The 14,424-nt window shown below is 49.2% G+C and overlaps 1 protein-coding gene across 2 annotated transcripts; it reads left to right on the top strand.

Moving 5' to 3' along the window:
* The first annotated feature begins 65 nt into the window (after positions 1–65).
* Fam189b (family with sequence similarity 189 member B) lies at positions 66–6,281 on the top strand. Of its 2 annotated transcripts, none has more exons than XM_028753121.1 (12): positions 66–1,159; positions 1,354–1,410; positions 1,605–1,715; positions 1,817–1,936; positions 2,085–2,192; positions 2,805–2,980; positions 3,093–3,192; positions 3,772–3,841; positions 4,041–4,586; positions 5,042–5,110; positions 5,189–5,442; positions 5,531–6,281. In XM_028753121.1, the coding sequence occupies exons 1-12, from the start codon at positions 935–937 to the stop codon at positions 5,702–5,704; spliced, it is 2,010 nt and encodes a 669-aa protein (XP_028608954.1). In that variant the 5' UTR covers positions 66–934; the 3' UTR covers positions 5,705–6,281. The 2 variants fall into 2 exon arrangements, with proteins under 2 accessions (XP_028608954.1, XP_028608955.1); XM_028753122.1 differs by having other exon boundaries at positions 2,808–2,980.
* The last annotated feature ends 8,143 nt before the right edge of the window (positions 6,282–14,424 follow it).

Raw genomic sequence — 14,424 nt, forward strand, 5'->3', positions numbered from 1 at the left:
CCATTGTGTGGGGTGGGGGACTGGAGTGGAAACACTTTCTGCAAGAGAGGTTGCACTTGGCAAACTGGGCAGGCTGATAGGCCAGAGACATCAGATAACCCAGCCCAGTTTGCCACGCCTTTCTGTTAATGATGAGCAGAATCAGTCACCTTTGGTGAGAACTCTGAATCCTGGGAACCTGAGGCGTTGGGTAGAGCAGGAAACGGACACAGAAATGATCCTTAACTGCTCGGCTTCGGGGCGAGGTTAGGGATGGAGGAGGGCCTCTCCCTATCTCCTCCTCTCCCCAGGGTTGCTTTCAGACTACAGCTCCCGGGATGCATTGCACCACCCACCACACCCCTCCTCCGCACCACGCACCATCCACCATCCCCCACCTCCACAGCCTGACCTGCTGCAGCTGGAGGAGCTAAGGAAGCCGACCATGGTGGGGAGGGGAGCGGGTCCGTGACTCTGGAGACAGTTTCCGCTGCCTCTCCCCACCAGGCGGCCCTGAATCGCCAAACGCACCTCTAGTCCCTGCATGCAGACCTTTCCCCTGTTCTATAGACTTGTTTGCATCCCTCCTGCTTTTGCCCTCCCCACCCTTCCCTGGGTTCCGGAACGCTACTCTTCAGTCTGGCATCAGCCCTTCTCGGCACCCCTCTTCATTAAGGAAATGCAATGAACCGGTGCCCTCGCGTCCTCATCGCCTCCCCGGGCACGGTACCCGTTTGGTGGTGGGGAGGGAGTCTCTCACTGTCCCTTCGTGACGCCCCTCCTTTGGGCCTCCCTCCAGTTGGCGTCCCTGGGCGATGCCCCAGAGGACATAGCCAGGAGGTGGGCTTTAGAGCGAGGGCTGTGGAAAGGATAAAGAAGCGGGGCTTGGGTGCTTCTGAGATGCTCCCAAGTATCAAGGGGGACCGAGCGAGGAGCGGGCTACTGGGCGGCAGGCATGATGCCCTCGCCTAGTGACTCCAGTCGCTCGCTGACCAGCCGGCCCAGTACCCGGGGCCTTACCCACCTCCGCCTCCACCGACCCTGGCTGCAAGCCCTGCTCACGTTGGGGCTGGCCCAGGTGCTCTTGGGCATCCTGGTGGTAACCTTCAGCATGGTGGCCTCCTCTGTCACCACCACCGAGAGCATCAAGAGGTCCTGCCCATCTTGGGCTGGGTTCTCGGTGAGTTGGGTACAAAGTGTATATAGTATTGGGGTGGGAGAAGCTTCTCAGGCCCCACCCCTCCTCACCTACAGCCCACACGGTTCTTCTTCCCCCGTCCTCTCCCTCCTTGCAGGGCTGGGTGCATCCTGTGGCAAGGGGCTCACTTAGGTGCTTCCCCTACCAGGCTGAGCCTGTGCCCACTCTGTCCCTAGCTGGCGTTCTCCGGGTTGGTTGGCATTGTGTCCTGGAAGCGGCCATTCACTCTAGTGGTAGGTGCCAAGGCTCGATGCCCACTGGGAAGCAGGTGCCCAACACCAGAGGGGATACCCTTTATGCCCTCAGGAGCTTTCCAGTTGGTACAAGGCTGACAAACCGTCTGTTTGGAGAAGAGGGTGGCTCATTCTGTGGAAGAGGAGTGCTGGTAAAGGTCCCAGCCCTGAGATGACACCCTCTTTTTCCTCAGATCTCTTTCTTCTCCTTGCTTTCGGTGCTCTGTGTGATGCTTAGCATGGCTGGTTCTGTTCTCTCCTGTAAGAATGCTCAGCTGGCTCGGGACTTTCGAGACTGCTCCATGGTGAGATTTGAGCTGGGAGACCTGGAAAGAACTGGCTAGGAAAGATGTGAGGGACCCCTGAGTTTGCTCTGACCTGGGCTGCCTTTTCCACTCCCTCACAGGAAGGGAAGGTCTGCATATGCTGCCCCCCTAGTCCCCTACCCAGACCTTGTCCAGAGTGGGGCCAGGAGCTGAAAGTTGCCCTTAACTCCACCTGTGATGAAGCCAGAGGCGCCCTCAAGGTGAATAAGCCCTCCCTGACCTCTTCCTCCTACACTGTCATCCTGGGTCTCCTTCTTTCCTCCCCTCCTGGAGTTCTCAAAGGCTCAAGTATGTAAGGTGTTCTTGTCCCAGGCCCCTTACTCTTCTCCTTTATCTTCCCTTCTCCAGAACCTGCTCTTCAGTGTCTGTGGGCTTACTATTTGTGCTGCAATAATCTGTACCCTCTCTGCTATTGTCTGCTGTGTCCAGATCTTCTCCCTGGATCTGGTACATATGGTAAGAAGGGAACTAAGGGCTGGGCCGTGGTGGCGCACGCCTTTAATCCCAGCACTTGGGAGGCAGAGGCAGGTGGATTTCTGAGTTCGAGGCCAGCCTGGTCTACAGAGTGAGTTCCAGGACAGCCAGGGCTACACAGAGAAACCCTGTCTCGAAAAACCAAAAAAAAAAAAAAAAGAAGGGAACTAAGGCCCAGGCAGACAGGCGTGGTGGGAGCTGGGGTGTGTGCTCGGATTGGGCCTGCCAAGCATAGCTACAGGTCTGGATTTTGAGCAGGACGCTAGGTCACCTGAGGATATTTATTGCAGGGATGTTTAGTGGCAAAGGGAGCCTGAGGAAGACTGGATGGGGTGAAGTCTAGACGGTCCCAGGTGGAAGAAGGGATAAAGGATGGGTAGTCATGTGGTGACAGGGAACAGGTGACAATTATGGATAAATGTGAAACTGAAAAGGAGAGATTTATGGGTGGGCCAGACCAGAGCTGGAGGGACACAGTGGGGCAGGCTGAAGAAGCTGGGTGTGGCTGAGGAAGGTTGGAACTGGATCTTGGTGGAGGTAGGGCCATAAAAATAGCAGAAAGGAAAGAAATTTGAAACCAGGCTTGCTCTCTAGCAGCTGGCCCCTGAGCGCTCTGTCTCAGGCCCCCTAGGGCCCCTGGCTTGTACATCCTCACCGCCAGCTCCTCTCCTACACACCATGCTGGACTTGGAGGAATTTGTCCCACCTGTGCCCCCACCACCCTACTACCCTCCAGAGTACACCTGCAGTTCAGAGACAGATGCACAAAGGTAAGACTTGGGGGGGTTCCTGCTGCGGGGGGTGGGCCTGGATTGCTGGGGAGGCATAGCTGTGGAGTAGGAGTTATTTTCCAGACCCTGATCCTTTCCCTCATCCTGCCAGCATCACGTATAATGGCTCCATGGATAGCCCAGTGCCCTTGTATCCTACTGATTGCCCCCCTTCTTACGAGGCCGTCATGGGGCTGCGAAGAGACAGCCAGGTGAGGAAAGGGCTTGGTGCAGCTGGGAGCAGTGTATAGAGCCTAGAACACCGCTTGATAAGGACACCAACAGTTCTCATGATGTCTATCAGCACACCCCACTGGCATCTTTGAGCTGTTCTAGAGCTGCTGAGGTGGGTGGGAGATGAACTAGTATTTCTCCTTTAAAGATGTGCAGCCAGGCATGACAGTTCACTCCTGTAATCCCAGCACTGGAGAGGCAGAAGCAGCAAGTGCCACAAGATCGAGGGTAACCTGGTCTACATAGAGAGTTCTAGGCCAACCAGGGCTTCAGTGACCTTCTCAAAAAATAAATAAAAATAAAGATATGGAAACTGTAGTGGCATGTGCCTGTAATCACAGCACTTGGGAAGTGGAGACAGAAAGGTTAGGAGGTGAAAGGCTAGCCAGTAAACCTTGTCTCAAACAAAACAAACAAAACCCAACCAAACAAAAAGCAGCTAACTCATAGAGTGACAAAGCTGCTCTGGAATCTCTGGTCTCCATAGTTTCTTCCAGTGCATGGGAGTGGTCATGGGAGTGTGAAAGGCTGGACTTTTGATCCTGTGTCTTCTGCAGGCCACTCTGTTTGATCCTCAGCTTCACGATGGCTCCTGTGTTTGTGAGCGGGTTGCCTCCATTGTTGATGGTGAGCAGAGTGGACAAGGGCAGGGTGGGACCAGAAGGAGGGAAAAACAAGGTTAAGTTTAGCTGAAGGTTTGGAGTTAAGGAGCTGCCTCTTAGAACTCTGGGCCTATCTATCTCCTTGAGGATAAAGCTGGAGTCAAGAGTGGGCAAGAGCAGCTACCCTCGTGAAATTCTACCTAGAGCTCCCTTACCACCCATAGTGTCCATGGACAGTGGGTCCCTGGTGTTGTCAGCCATTGGCGACCTCCCTGGCGGCTCTAGCCCATCAGAAGACTCATGCCTGCTGGAACTCCAGGGCTCTGTGCGCTCCGTTGATTATGTGCTCTTCCGCTCCATCCAGCGCAGCCGCGCAGGCTACTGCCTTAGCCTGGACTGCGGCCTCCGGGGTCCCTTTGAAGACAGTCCCTTGCCACGGCGACCCCCGCGGGCTGCCCGCTCCTATTCCTGCTCAGCCCCTGAAGCCCCACCCCCACTGGGTGCCCCCACAGCTGCACGCAGTTGTCACCGGTTGGAGGGCTGGCCGCCCTGGGTGGGACCTTGCTTCCCAGAGCTGAGGCGGCGAGTCCCCCGAGGAGGCAGCCGCTCGGCTGCACCCCCTCCTGCCCGAGCACCAGCTCGACGCTTCAGTGATAGCTCAGGTTCCCTCACCCCACCCGGACACCGGCCTCCTCACCGGACACCCCCTCCACCACTGCTGCTGCCAAGGTCTCACAGCGACCCAGGCATTACCACCTCCAGCGACATTGGTGAGCCACTCCCTCACCTGGTTTGGGGAAGCATAACCCAATAGGGTTGGGTTCCTAAGGGAGAAGGTGAAGTTAATCCCACCGTGTCCTTCCTGTGTGCTCAGCTCCCAGGAACAGAGGCTTCACAGCTAACTAGGTGGAAGGACTTGGTTTTTGAAACCATTTCCACAGCGCCTAAGCCTGGGCTACATAACCACTCAGTTATAGCAACAGATCAACCACAAGACTCTGAGTTACTAAGAGATAAAACGAAATAGTTCACAGTCTCATAGGAAGTGTCCGAACTCCCATCTGGGGACCCTAAGCAGAGCTGAGGAAAGCAGTGAACACTGAAGACCCCATCTTCCTACATTATAGCATCTAGTTGGAAGCAGAGGTGGTCCCTCCTTGAATGCTGATGAAGGAGAGGTGTGTTCATATAGCAATCTCACAGTGTCCTTGTTTCTCCTCCCCAGCTGACTTCAGGGACCTTTATACCAAAGTGCTTGAGGAAGAAGCTGCCTCTCTCTCCTCTGCAGACACAGGTCAGGCGTGTGGGTAGGCAGCTGGAGGGTGGAGGGCCACTGGGTAGCCCACACACATTTCTTGCTCTTTCTCTCCAGGGCTCTGCTCTGAAGCCTGCCTTTTCCGCCTAGCCCGTTGCCCTTCCCCCAAGTTGCTACGTGCTCGCTCAGCTGAGAAACGTCGCCCAGTGCCCACCTTCCAGAAGGTTCCCCTGCCTTCAGGTCCTGCACCTGCCCACTCTCTAGGGGACCTGAAAGGAAGCTGGCCAGGCCGGGGCCTGGTCACTCGTTTCCTCCATCTCTCTAGGAAGTCCCCAGACCCTGCAGGAACTGGAGCCCATGGATACAAGCAAGTAAGCCTTAGGGGAAACAGGAAGCATCCCTAGAAAAGTCTGGCGCTTTAGATTGGCCTATACCGATGCCTTCTCTGTCCTCTTCCAGGTGCGCAGGAGCCCATGGGGACGACCAGGTCGAGAGAGCCTCCACCTACGTAGCTGTGGTGATTTGAGCTCTGGCTCCTCCCTAAGGCGACTCTTGTCTGGCCGCAGGCTGGAGCATGGTATACGCCCACACAGCCTCAGCCTCAATGGAGGGAGCCGGGAGACTGGGCTCTGATTTGAGCGTGTTACAGTGAACAGATCAAAGGAATGCTGGAGCCATAAGCATCAGCTGGTTAGGACCAGCAGCCCTCAGCCGCCCTGTGCACCACTGGCTGGCTCAACCGCTGTATACTCTCTCAAGGTGTTCCTTTCCTGCCTGCCTTTGAGGGCTCCTGTTGCTTGCCTCTGTCCCTCTGAACTGCAGAGCTTCTGTCCTGTGCAGCATGGGTGTTCAAGTTGGGGGAGGAAATGCCTCCTGCTTACAGCATTGACAGAGGAAAATTAGTAACTTCCCTCCGCATGAGAGTGCCCCTTTCTGATACCCACGGGCACTGTATGGGGGCAAAAGCCTGAGTGTTTAAGAACACGGCGATTTGTGCCTTGCCAAGTGGTGATAGGGCAGGCAAAAAGAGACATGAATCTAGGTGGCTTTTCCAGCTGGTTAGGACCAGCAGCCCTCAGCAGCCCTGTCCACCACTGGCCGCATGACCTCAGGCAAGTTATTTAACCTTAATTGCCCAACCTGTAAACGTTGTGAACAGGAATGTTTGTAACACTGAGTAGGCCTTCAATAAATTTCCATTTCTCCCTTCTCTCGTGGAGTGTTCTGTTGTTGTTAAAGTAGTGTTGGGGTTTGTTACAGGTTTTTTTTTTTTTTTTTTTGGTTTTTCGAGACAGGGTTTTTCTATATAGCCCTGGCTGTCCTGGAACTCACTCTGTAGACCAGGCTGGCCTGGAACTCAGAAATCCACCTGCCTCTGCCTCCCAAGTGCTGGGATTAAAGGCGTGCGCCACCACCGCCAGGCTGTTAAAGATATTTGAAATGGGCTGGAGAGCTCTTCCAGAGGTCCTGAGTTCAATTCACAGCAACCACATGGTGGCTCACAACCATCTGTAATGGGATCTGATGCCCTCTTCTGGTGTCTGAAGAGAGAAACCGTGTATTCACATACATTCATATATATATATATATATATATATATATATATATATATATATATATATGAAACATAGTTTGTTTTTCCTCCTCCTCTTTTTTTTTTTTCTCTCTGAGACAGGGTTTCTCTATAGAGGCCTGGATGTCTTAGAACTCATTCTGTAGCCCAGGCTGTCCTAGAACTCACAGAGATCTTCCTACCTCTGCCTCCCAAGAGCTGGGATTAAAGGCGTATGCCATCACTGCCAGTTTTTTAAAGAAACTGTTTTGGGAGTGTGGGTTTTTTGTTTGTTTGTTTGTTTTTGTTTTTTGTTTTGTTTTGTTTTGAGAATTGTGTGTCTAGCCGGGCGGTGGTGGCACACGCCTTTAATCCCAGCACTTGGGAGGCAGAGGCAGGTGGATTTCTGAGTTCAAGGCCAGCCTGGTCTACAGAGTGATTTCCAGGACAGCCAGAACTACACAGAGAAACCCTGTCTCGAAAAACCAAAAAAAAAAAAAAAATTGTGTGTGAGTGATATATTAGCATGCACACCCCAGTGTATATGTGGAAGTCAGAGGACAATTTTGTAAAGTCAGCTCTTTGCTTCCACCTTTATGTGGGTGGGTTCTGGAGATCACACTAGGGTCATCAGGTTTGCTCAGCACAGAACAACTTGTGTGTTCTGATAAGTGTAAGACGGCACATGTGTAGAAGTCAGCAGATAATGTCAGACCTTGCCTCTCACCTTGTTTGAAACAGGGTCTCTGCTGGTTAGCGCTCAGCTGAGGATTCTCCTGTCTCCGAAGTCTTCATTCTACCATAAAAGTAACTGAGATTATAGTGCCTGACTTTATATGGATTTGAGGTCTTTGAACTTGGTCCTCATCCTGAAGAAAAACACTTTATCCACCGAGCTGTTTCCCCAACCTCAATCTTAAACAATATAAAAAATATTTATTAATGTGTATGGATGTTTTGCTTGTATATATGTCTGTATACAAATGTTTCCCTAGTGCCTGCAGAGGCCAGAAGAGGACTTCAGACCCCCTAGGGCTGGAGTTACAGATGGTTGTGAGCTGCCATGTTGGTGCTGAGAATTTACCCCTCACCCTTGGCTTACCCTTGACCACTGAGCCATTTCTCCAGCTCACCAAACTGAACAGTTCTTTCTTTCTTTCTTTCTTTCTTTCTTTCTTTCTTTCTTTCTTTCTTTCTTTCTTCCTTCCTTCCTTCCTTCCTTCCTTCCTTCCTTCCTTCCTTTCTTTCTTTTTTCTTTCTTTTTTTTGTATAGAATAGAGTTTATTTAGGGCATGGGGAGGGGAATTGGGGTAGTAGAGACAGAGAAAGGCAGAGAGAGAGGAGAAATGAAGGAGTAGAGACCGGCCATGAGCACGTGGAGAGAATGGGGAGTGAGGAGGTAAGGGCAAGGGGACAGAGCAGGAGCAAGAAGGCAAGAGCACAGTTGATTCTTCTGTCACCACAGCGGTGGCTTTACAAAGCTGTTACTCACCTCTGCAATCAGCTAAGATACATCAGCAGCATCTTTCTTGTGAGTTTTCTCATCTTTGAAGACACCGCAGTTTCCTGTTTGTCTTCTGACTTTACTCTCTGGGTCCCTTTACCAGCTCTTGCTCCTCAATGGACTGCTCAACATATATATGCGTTTTTCTATTTTTATTTTCCTTTTTGAGATAGGGTCTCTTTAGATAGCCAGGGCTGTCCTGGAACTCACTACATAGACCAGCCTGGCCTTGAACTCACAGAGGTCTGCCTGCCTCTGCCTCCTGAGTGCTGGGATTAAAGGTGCACCATTATGTCTATTGTAATATATTTTTATTAAAATACTATTACATTAATTCCCCTTTCCTTCCTCCCATGTCTCCTCCCTACTCCCTCTCAAACTGATAGTCTCCCTTGAGTTATGAGTGGTTTGCTTGCTTGTGCATAGTAAGTACACTGCACTCATGCCTGATGCAGAGGGGCTAAAAGATGGTGGTGTCTGCCGAGACGGAGTTTCTAATGGTTATAAGCTGCCATGTGAATGCTGGGAACCTAACTTGGATCCTCTGCAAGAGCAGTAAATCATTTCTCCACTACCTAAACCCATTTATTTACGAGTGTGTTTGTGTGTGTGTGTGTGCGCGCACACGCATGAGTGTGGTGGTGGGGCATTCTTTTTTTCTTTTTTTTTTTTTTTTGGCCAGGCTGGCCTTGAACTCACAGAGATCTGCCCACCTCTGCCTCCAGATGGCTGGGACTAAGGTGTGCAGCACTGCCACTACCACTGGGCTGACACTGGAATTCTCAATTTCTGCCCTCACACTTGGTCTTCCCCTGCTCTTGTCTCAGTAATAACTCTGCCAGTACTCGCTCGTACATCCCACTCGCACATTCCAAAAGCTTGGTGTTCATTTTGGTTTCCCTCATCCAATACAACAATCCTATATGACATCTCTGCTCACCATCTTCCTAGCTACCTAGCCAGGCTGTTACCTTCTCTCCAAATGATGGTTCATGTCCTGTGAGTCATCTGTTGGAATCTATTCATTTAGCAGGCCACTAGCTCCCAAAAGCTAAACATGTCATCAGACAGCATCTGAGGCCTACAGGAAAGTGTCCCCCAACTCCATGTAAGTACCTCGCTGACATAGTCATCCATTTTGTTTTGTTTTTGTTTTTGGAGACAAGATTTCTGTGTAGCCTTGGCTGTCCTGGAACTAGCTCCATAAACTAGGCTGCCCTCAGACTCAGAGAGATCTGCCTGCCTCTGTCTCCCAAGTGCTGAGATTAAAGGTATGTGCCACCAGCCCATTGATGGATTTTTTTTTTTTTTTTTGAGACAGGGTTTCTCTGAGTAGCCCTGGCTGTCCTGGAACTCACTCTGTAGACCAGGCTAGCCTCAAACTCTCGAACTCAGAAATCCGCCTGCCTCTGCCTCCCAAGTGCTGGGATTAAAGGCGTGCACCACCACCGCCCGGCCCATTGACGGATTTTAAACTGACCTTGATGTATGCCTTTTGTTGTTGTTGTTCTGTGAAACCATGAAACTGCTTCAATGCTGGAATATGGAAGTTGGGGATACTCTAATTTTGTGTTCCTGGGCCATCGTCATTAAATGTGGCTCCAGAATAATCATCTTAGTCCCCCCAAAGCAAGCAAATAAGCAAATAAACAACAATAAAACAATCTAGGATATTTTCCCGTAATCTTTGGGCTTCTGCACTCTTCTGCTAAAGCTTCTTCCCCCTTCTGGGAAGCTACCTGTCTGCCGTGTGAGTGCGTCTGCATTGCAGGACATTGCTGGCCTCAGTCAAAAGGCATGATGTTCTCTTTTCCTCCTCTCCAACTCCCATCTCCTGAAAGCTGCCAAGATTGACAGCTTGCGTCACAAATGGTTTTTCTTGTAAACTCTAAACTCTAATAAAATTGTCCTCAAAGCTGATTTTTTAAAAAGTTTCAGAGTTAGAAGTCAGGCTGGGCTACATAGTTTGATGTTAGCCTAGACTATACAGTAAGTTCTTATCTCTAAATAAATAAATAAATAGAGGTAATCTTTTACAGCACCAGCGCTGCCCGCGGTACCGAGCTCAGGAATAGGCCTAGGGGATTAAAGAAATACTCAGACTCGGGTCATCCGTTGTGGGAGAATGCCAAAACTTTTACTGAGCAGGTTCAATATATATATACACCAAGCCAGGGAAGGAAAAATACAAACTCAGGAAAAAACAGGAACTCAACTGGGGGTTAATAGGTTGTCAAGTATAAATTTCCTTCCTGGGGCACCATGTATTAGTCATGATGTGAAAAAGCAGGAACTCAACTGGGGGGCACTAGGATGTCAAGAGTAAATTCCCTTCCTGGGGCACCATGCCTTAGTCAGGATGTTTTGATCCTAGAGGAACCGTAGAATGTTACTTAGTAGACAGCAGCGGACGGAAAGGCTCAGCCAGGGCATAGCAGCCCTTTGGGGTCCTACAAATCTTCAATCTCCTGGTCCACTTTACCTCAGGCAGAATGTCTCCAAGCACCAAGAACTTTATACCTGCACAGCTGAGGCCATCACTTAATTCCAGTCTTAGCCCAACTCTTAGCCTCTCATGAAGGAATACTTTTGCAGGACAGTGCTGATGCACACCTCAGCCCTGGGAGTAGATGGGCGCAGAGGCAGGCAGATCTCTCTGAATTCAAACACAACCTGCTCTCCAGAACTTCCAGGACAGCCAGGGGCTACACAGAGAAACTCTGTCAAAAAAAAAAAGAAAGAAAGAAAGAAAGAAAGAAAGAAAGAAAGAAAGAAAGAAAGAAAGAAAGAAAGAAAGACAGACTTTCTATTTCTTCCCTCCACTCTTTCTTGTTTGTTTGTTTGTTTGTTAAGAGTAATTTTCACTCCACACCGGGCAGTGGTTGCACATGCCTTTAATCCCAGCACTTGGGAGGTAGAGGCAGGTGGGTTTCTGAGTTCAAGGCCAACCTGGTCTACAGAGTGAGTTCTAGGACAGCCAGGGCTACACAGAGAAACCCTGTCTCAAAAAAACAAAAAACAAAAAAAAAGTCACAGAGATCTTGACTGCTTTTGCTTCCCAATTAAAGGCATATGCCATCAAGACAACTAGTGTGTGTGTGTGTGTGTGTGTGTGTGTATGATATATATATATAGTCTGCATGAATGCCTGTCCAGCTCTTCTGTGTACAGTATGCTTGGAGACCAGAAGAGTACATCAGATCTTTTGGAACTGGAATTACAGGGGATTGTGAACTACTATGATGTTGCTGGGAATAGAACCTAGGTCTTCTAGAAGAGCAGCCAGAGCTCCTATTTCTGGTATCTCTCTAGCCCCCTAGCGTTTGTTTGTTTTAAATAATATTTTATTCCCAACCCCTCTTCTCATGCATATGTGTATGTATATTAGTGTGTTTGCACATGTACACCACAGTGCATATATATGTGTAAGTGTGGGGGTCAGAAGACAATATGTAGTAGTCTGTCATCTCCTTCCCATACATGAGTCTCAGGGATTAAACTCAGGTCAGCAGGGCTGGGAGTCTTCACCCACTGAGCTACTTCTGAGGATGTGACTCAGAGGTGACAGGTTTAAAGTTCTGGAGTTAAGAACTGGCTCAGTGGTTAAGAGCACCGGTTGCTCTTCTGGAGGACCTATTTAGATCCATCCTAACACCACATGGCAGCTTACAATCGTCAGTATTTTGACAATTGGCAGTAATTCCAGTTCCAGGGGAATCTGATGCCCTCCTCTGGTTTCTGGGGGCACAGTATATACATTGTACACAAACATACATGCATGCAAAGCCAATCATACACACACATTAAAAAATAAAATCACTGGCCGGGCGGTGGTGGCACACACCTTTCATCCCAGCATTTAGGGGTAGAGGCAGGCGGATTTCTGAGTTCGAGGCCAGCCTGGTCTACAGAGTGAGTTCTAGGACAGCCAGGGCTACACAGAGAAACCCTGCCTCGAAAAACCAAAAAAAAAAAAAACAAAAAAAAAACCAAAAAAAAACAAAACAACAACAACAACAACAAAAAAAACCAAAAAATAAAATCACAGGGCTGTGGGGCCAGGTGTGGTGCACAGTCCTTCAATATCAGTCCTCAGAGTCAGAAGCAGGTAGCTGTCTGTGAGTTCAGCGCTAGTCTGGCCTATTTAGTGAGTTACAGGCCAGCAGAGCTACAAAGACCTTGCCGCGAAAACATTTTTTTTTTTTTTAAATCAAGGATTTGGAAACATAACTCAAAGATACTTTGGCACTTTCAAGAGCTGGCTTGGGCTCCCAGCACTCACCTGCTGGCCAACAACTATCTGTAACTTCAGTTCCAGGAGACATGATGCTGTCTTCTGGTCTTTGCTGGCTCTTTCACGATCATGGTGCACATACATACATGCAGACAGATGCACACATAAAAATAAACAAATCTTTTATTTTTAACTATTTTAAGTCTAGGGATGTAGTTCAGTGTTGGAGTACTTGCCTAGCATTTGAGGTCCTGGGATAAGTGCCCCATAAAGCAAATAAAACCCACCTACCTTTTTTCTTTTTTAATATTAATCATCATCATCACTATTATTTTTGTCTGAGTTAGGATTTTACTGCTGTGAACAGACACTATGACCAAGGCAACTCTTTTTGTTTGTTTGTTTGTTTTTTGTTTGTTTTTTTGAGACAGGGTTTCTCTCTGTAGTCCTGGCTATCCTGGAACTCACTCTGTAGACCAGGCTAGCCTCAAACTCAGAAATCTACCTGCCTCTGCCTCCCAAGTGCTGGGATTAAAGGCGTGTGCCACCACTGCCCAACTTCAAGGCAACTCTTATAAGAACAACATTTATTTGGGGCTTGCTTACAGGTTCAGAGGTTCAGCTCATTAGCATCAAGGCAGGAACATGGCAACATCTAAGCACGCATGGTGCATGAGGAGCTAAGAGTTCTACATCTTTATCTGAAGGCTGCTAGCAGAATACTGACTTCTAGGCAGCTAGGATGAAGGTATCAAAGCCCAGGCCCACAGAGACACACCTACTCCAACAAGGCCGTATCTCCTAATAGTGCCATTCTCTGGGCCAAGCATATACAAACCATTACAATTATCATCATCATCATTATTATTAGTCATTATCATTATTATTGCCAGAGTCTCTCTACATAGCTCTGGCTGTCCAAGAACTCAGATGTAGACCAGACTGGCTCCAATGTAGAGAGATCTGCTTGTTTTTCTGCTTTACCAAGGTGTGGGCCAGTATGCTCAGTTTTAAGATGTATTTGTTTGTTTGTTTTTTGTTTTGTTTTTCGAGACAGGGTTTCTCTGTGTAGCCCTGGCTGTCCTGGAACTCACTCTGTAGACCAGGCTGGCCTCGAACTCAGAAATCCGCCTGCCTCTGCCTCCCAAGTGCTGGGATGAAAGGTGTGCGCCACCACCGCCCTGCTAGCAGGAAGTATTCTTAGTTGTTGAGCCATCTCTCCAGCACACTGTCCTCCCACTCCTGCCTTTAAAAATACCATAGAATATAAGCTCCAGATAGGGATTTGCTCATTGAACCTAGCACAGTGTTTCTATCTTTAACTAACACTAGTATGCCAGTCCTGGTGGCTCTCACCTGTAATCTCATTGAGCACTTGAGAGTCTGAGGCAGCAGGATTTTCAAGGGTTCAAGGCCAGGCAGGACAGCGTAGAAACACTCTGTCTCAAAAATTAAAACAAAAAAACCCCACTTGTTACCAAAGTGGCAACAAAGAACAATCTAAAGAATTTTAGGTTCATACTATTGCGGGAGCAGCAAGATGCCCTCTAGGAATGGGAAAAGGAAGAGTCACTGCCCAGAGATGACGTCAGGCTGCAAGGCTTCTTGCATAATTCACTAGGACAGTGTAGCCTCAGGAAGAGTTGGTAAGCAGCCAGGACAACAAAAACAAGTAGGAGGTAAATGAACATTGTCCCACAGGGGCAGTTTCTGAAGACTTGATCTTCCCTGTCCTGAGGTTCCCTAAGGAGTAAACTCAGGAATCTTGATTCGATCGCACAGGGTAAACTCAATGTGCAAACTCAATCGCCCCTCCTAACCTATTAGCGGTGTTTGGCTCTACAGACACAGTGGCGCATCAGCCACCCTCGCCTCAATCTCTGCCTGTGTAGACCAAGAACAAGCTTAGGCTTCACGTGGCCTACGCTGGTCAGTTAGACGACTCTGTCTCAGTTGAACCAATGAAAAGTAAGAGAAGGCCTGGGATTCCACTTTCTAAAGAGCCTCACCCTCCTTAGAAAGCCGAAATCGCAGCCTCCAGTTTCGCGCCTGCGCATTTTGGT

Source organism: Grammomys surdaster, unplaced genomic scaffold, assembly GCF_004785775.1.
Source record: "Grammomys surdaster isolate TR1022 unplaced genomic scaffold, NIH_TR_1.0 125946, whole genome shotgun sequence".
Taxonomy (NCBI): Eukaryota; Metazoa; Chordata; class Mammalia; order Rodentia; family Muridae; genus Grammomys; species Grammomys surdaster.

Coding starts and splice junctions, on each gene's coding strand:
- Fam189b (XM_028753121.1), top strand. CDS start 935: ATGATGCCCTCGCCTAGTGACTCCAGTCGCTCGCTGACCAGCCGGCCC. Junction 3,193..3,771: donor GGCTGCGAAGAGACAGCCAG/GTGAGGAAAGGG, acceptor TGTCTTCTGCAG/GCCACTCTGTTTGATCCTCA. Junction 5,443..5,530: donor GAGCCCATGGATACAAGCAA/GTAAGCCTTAGG, acceptor GTCCTCTTCCAG/GTGCGCAGGAGCCCATGGGG.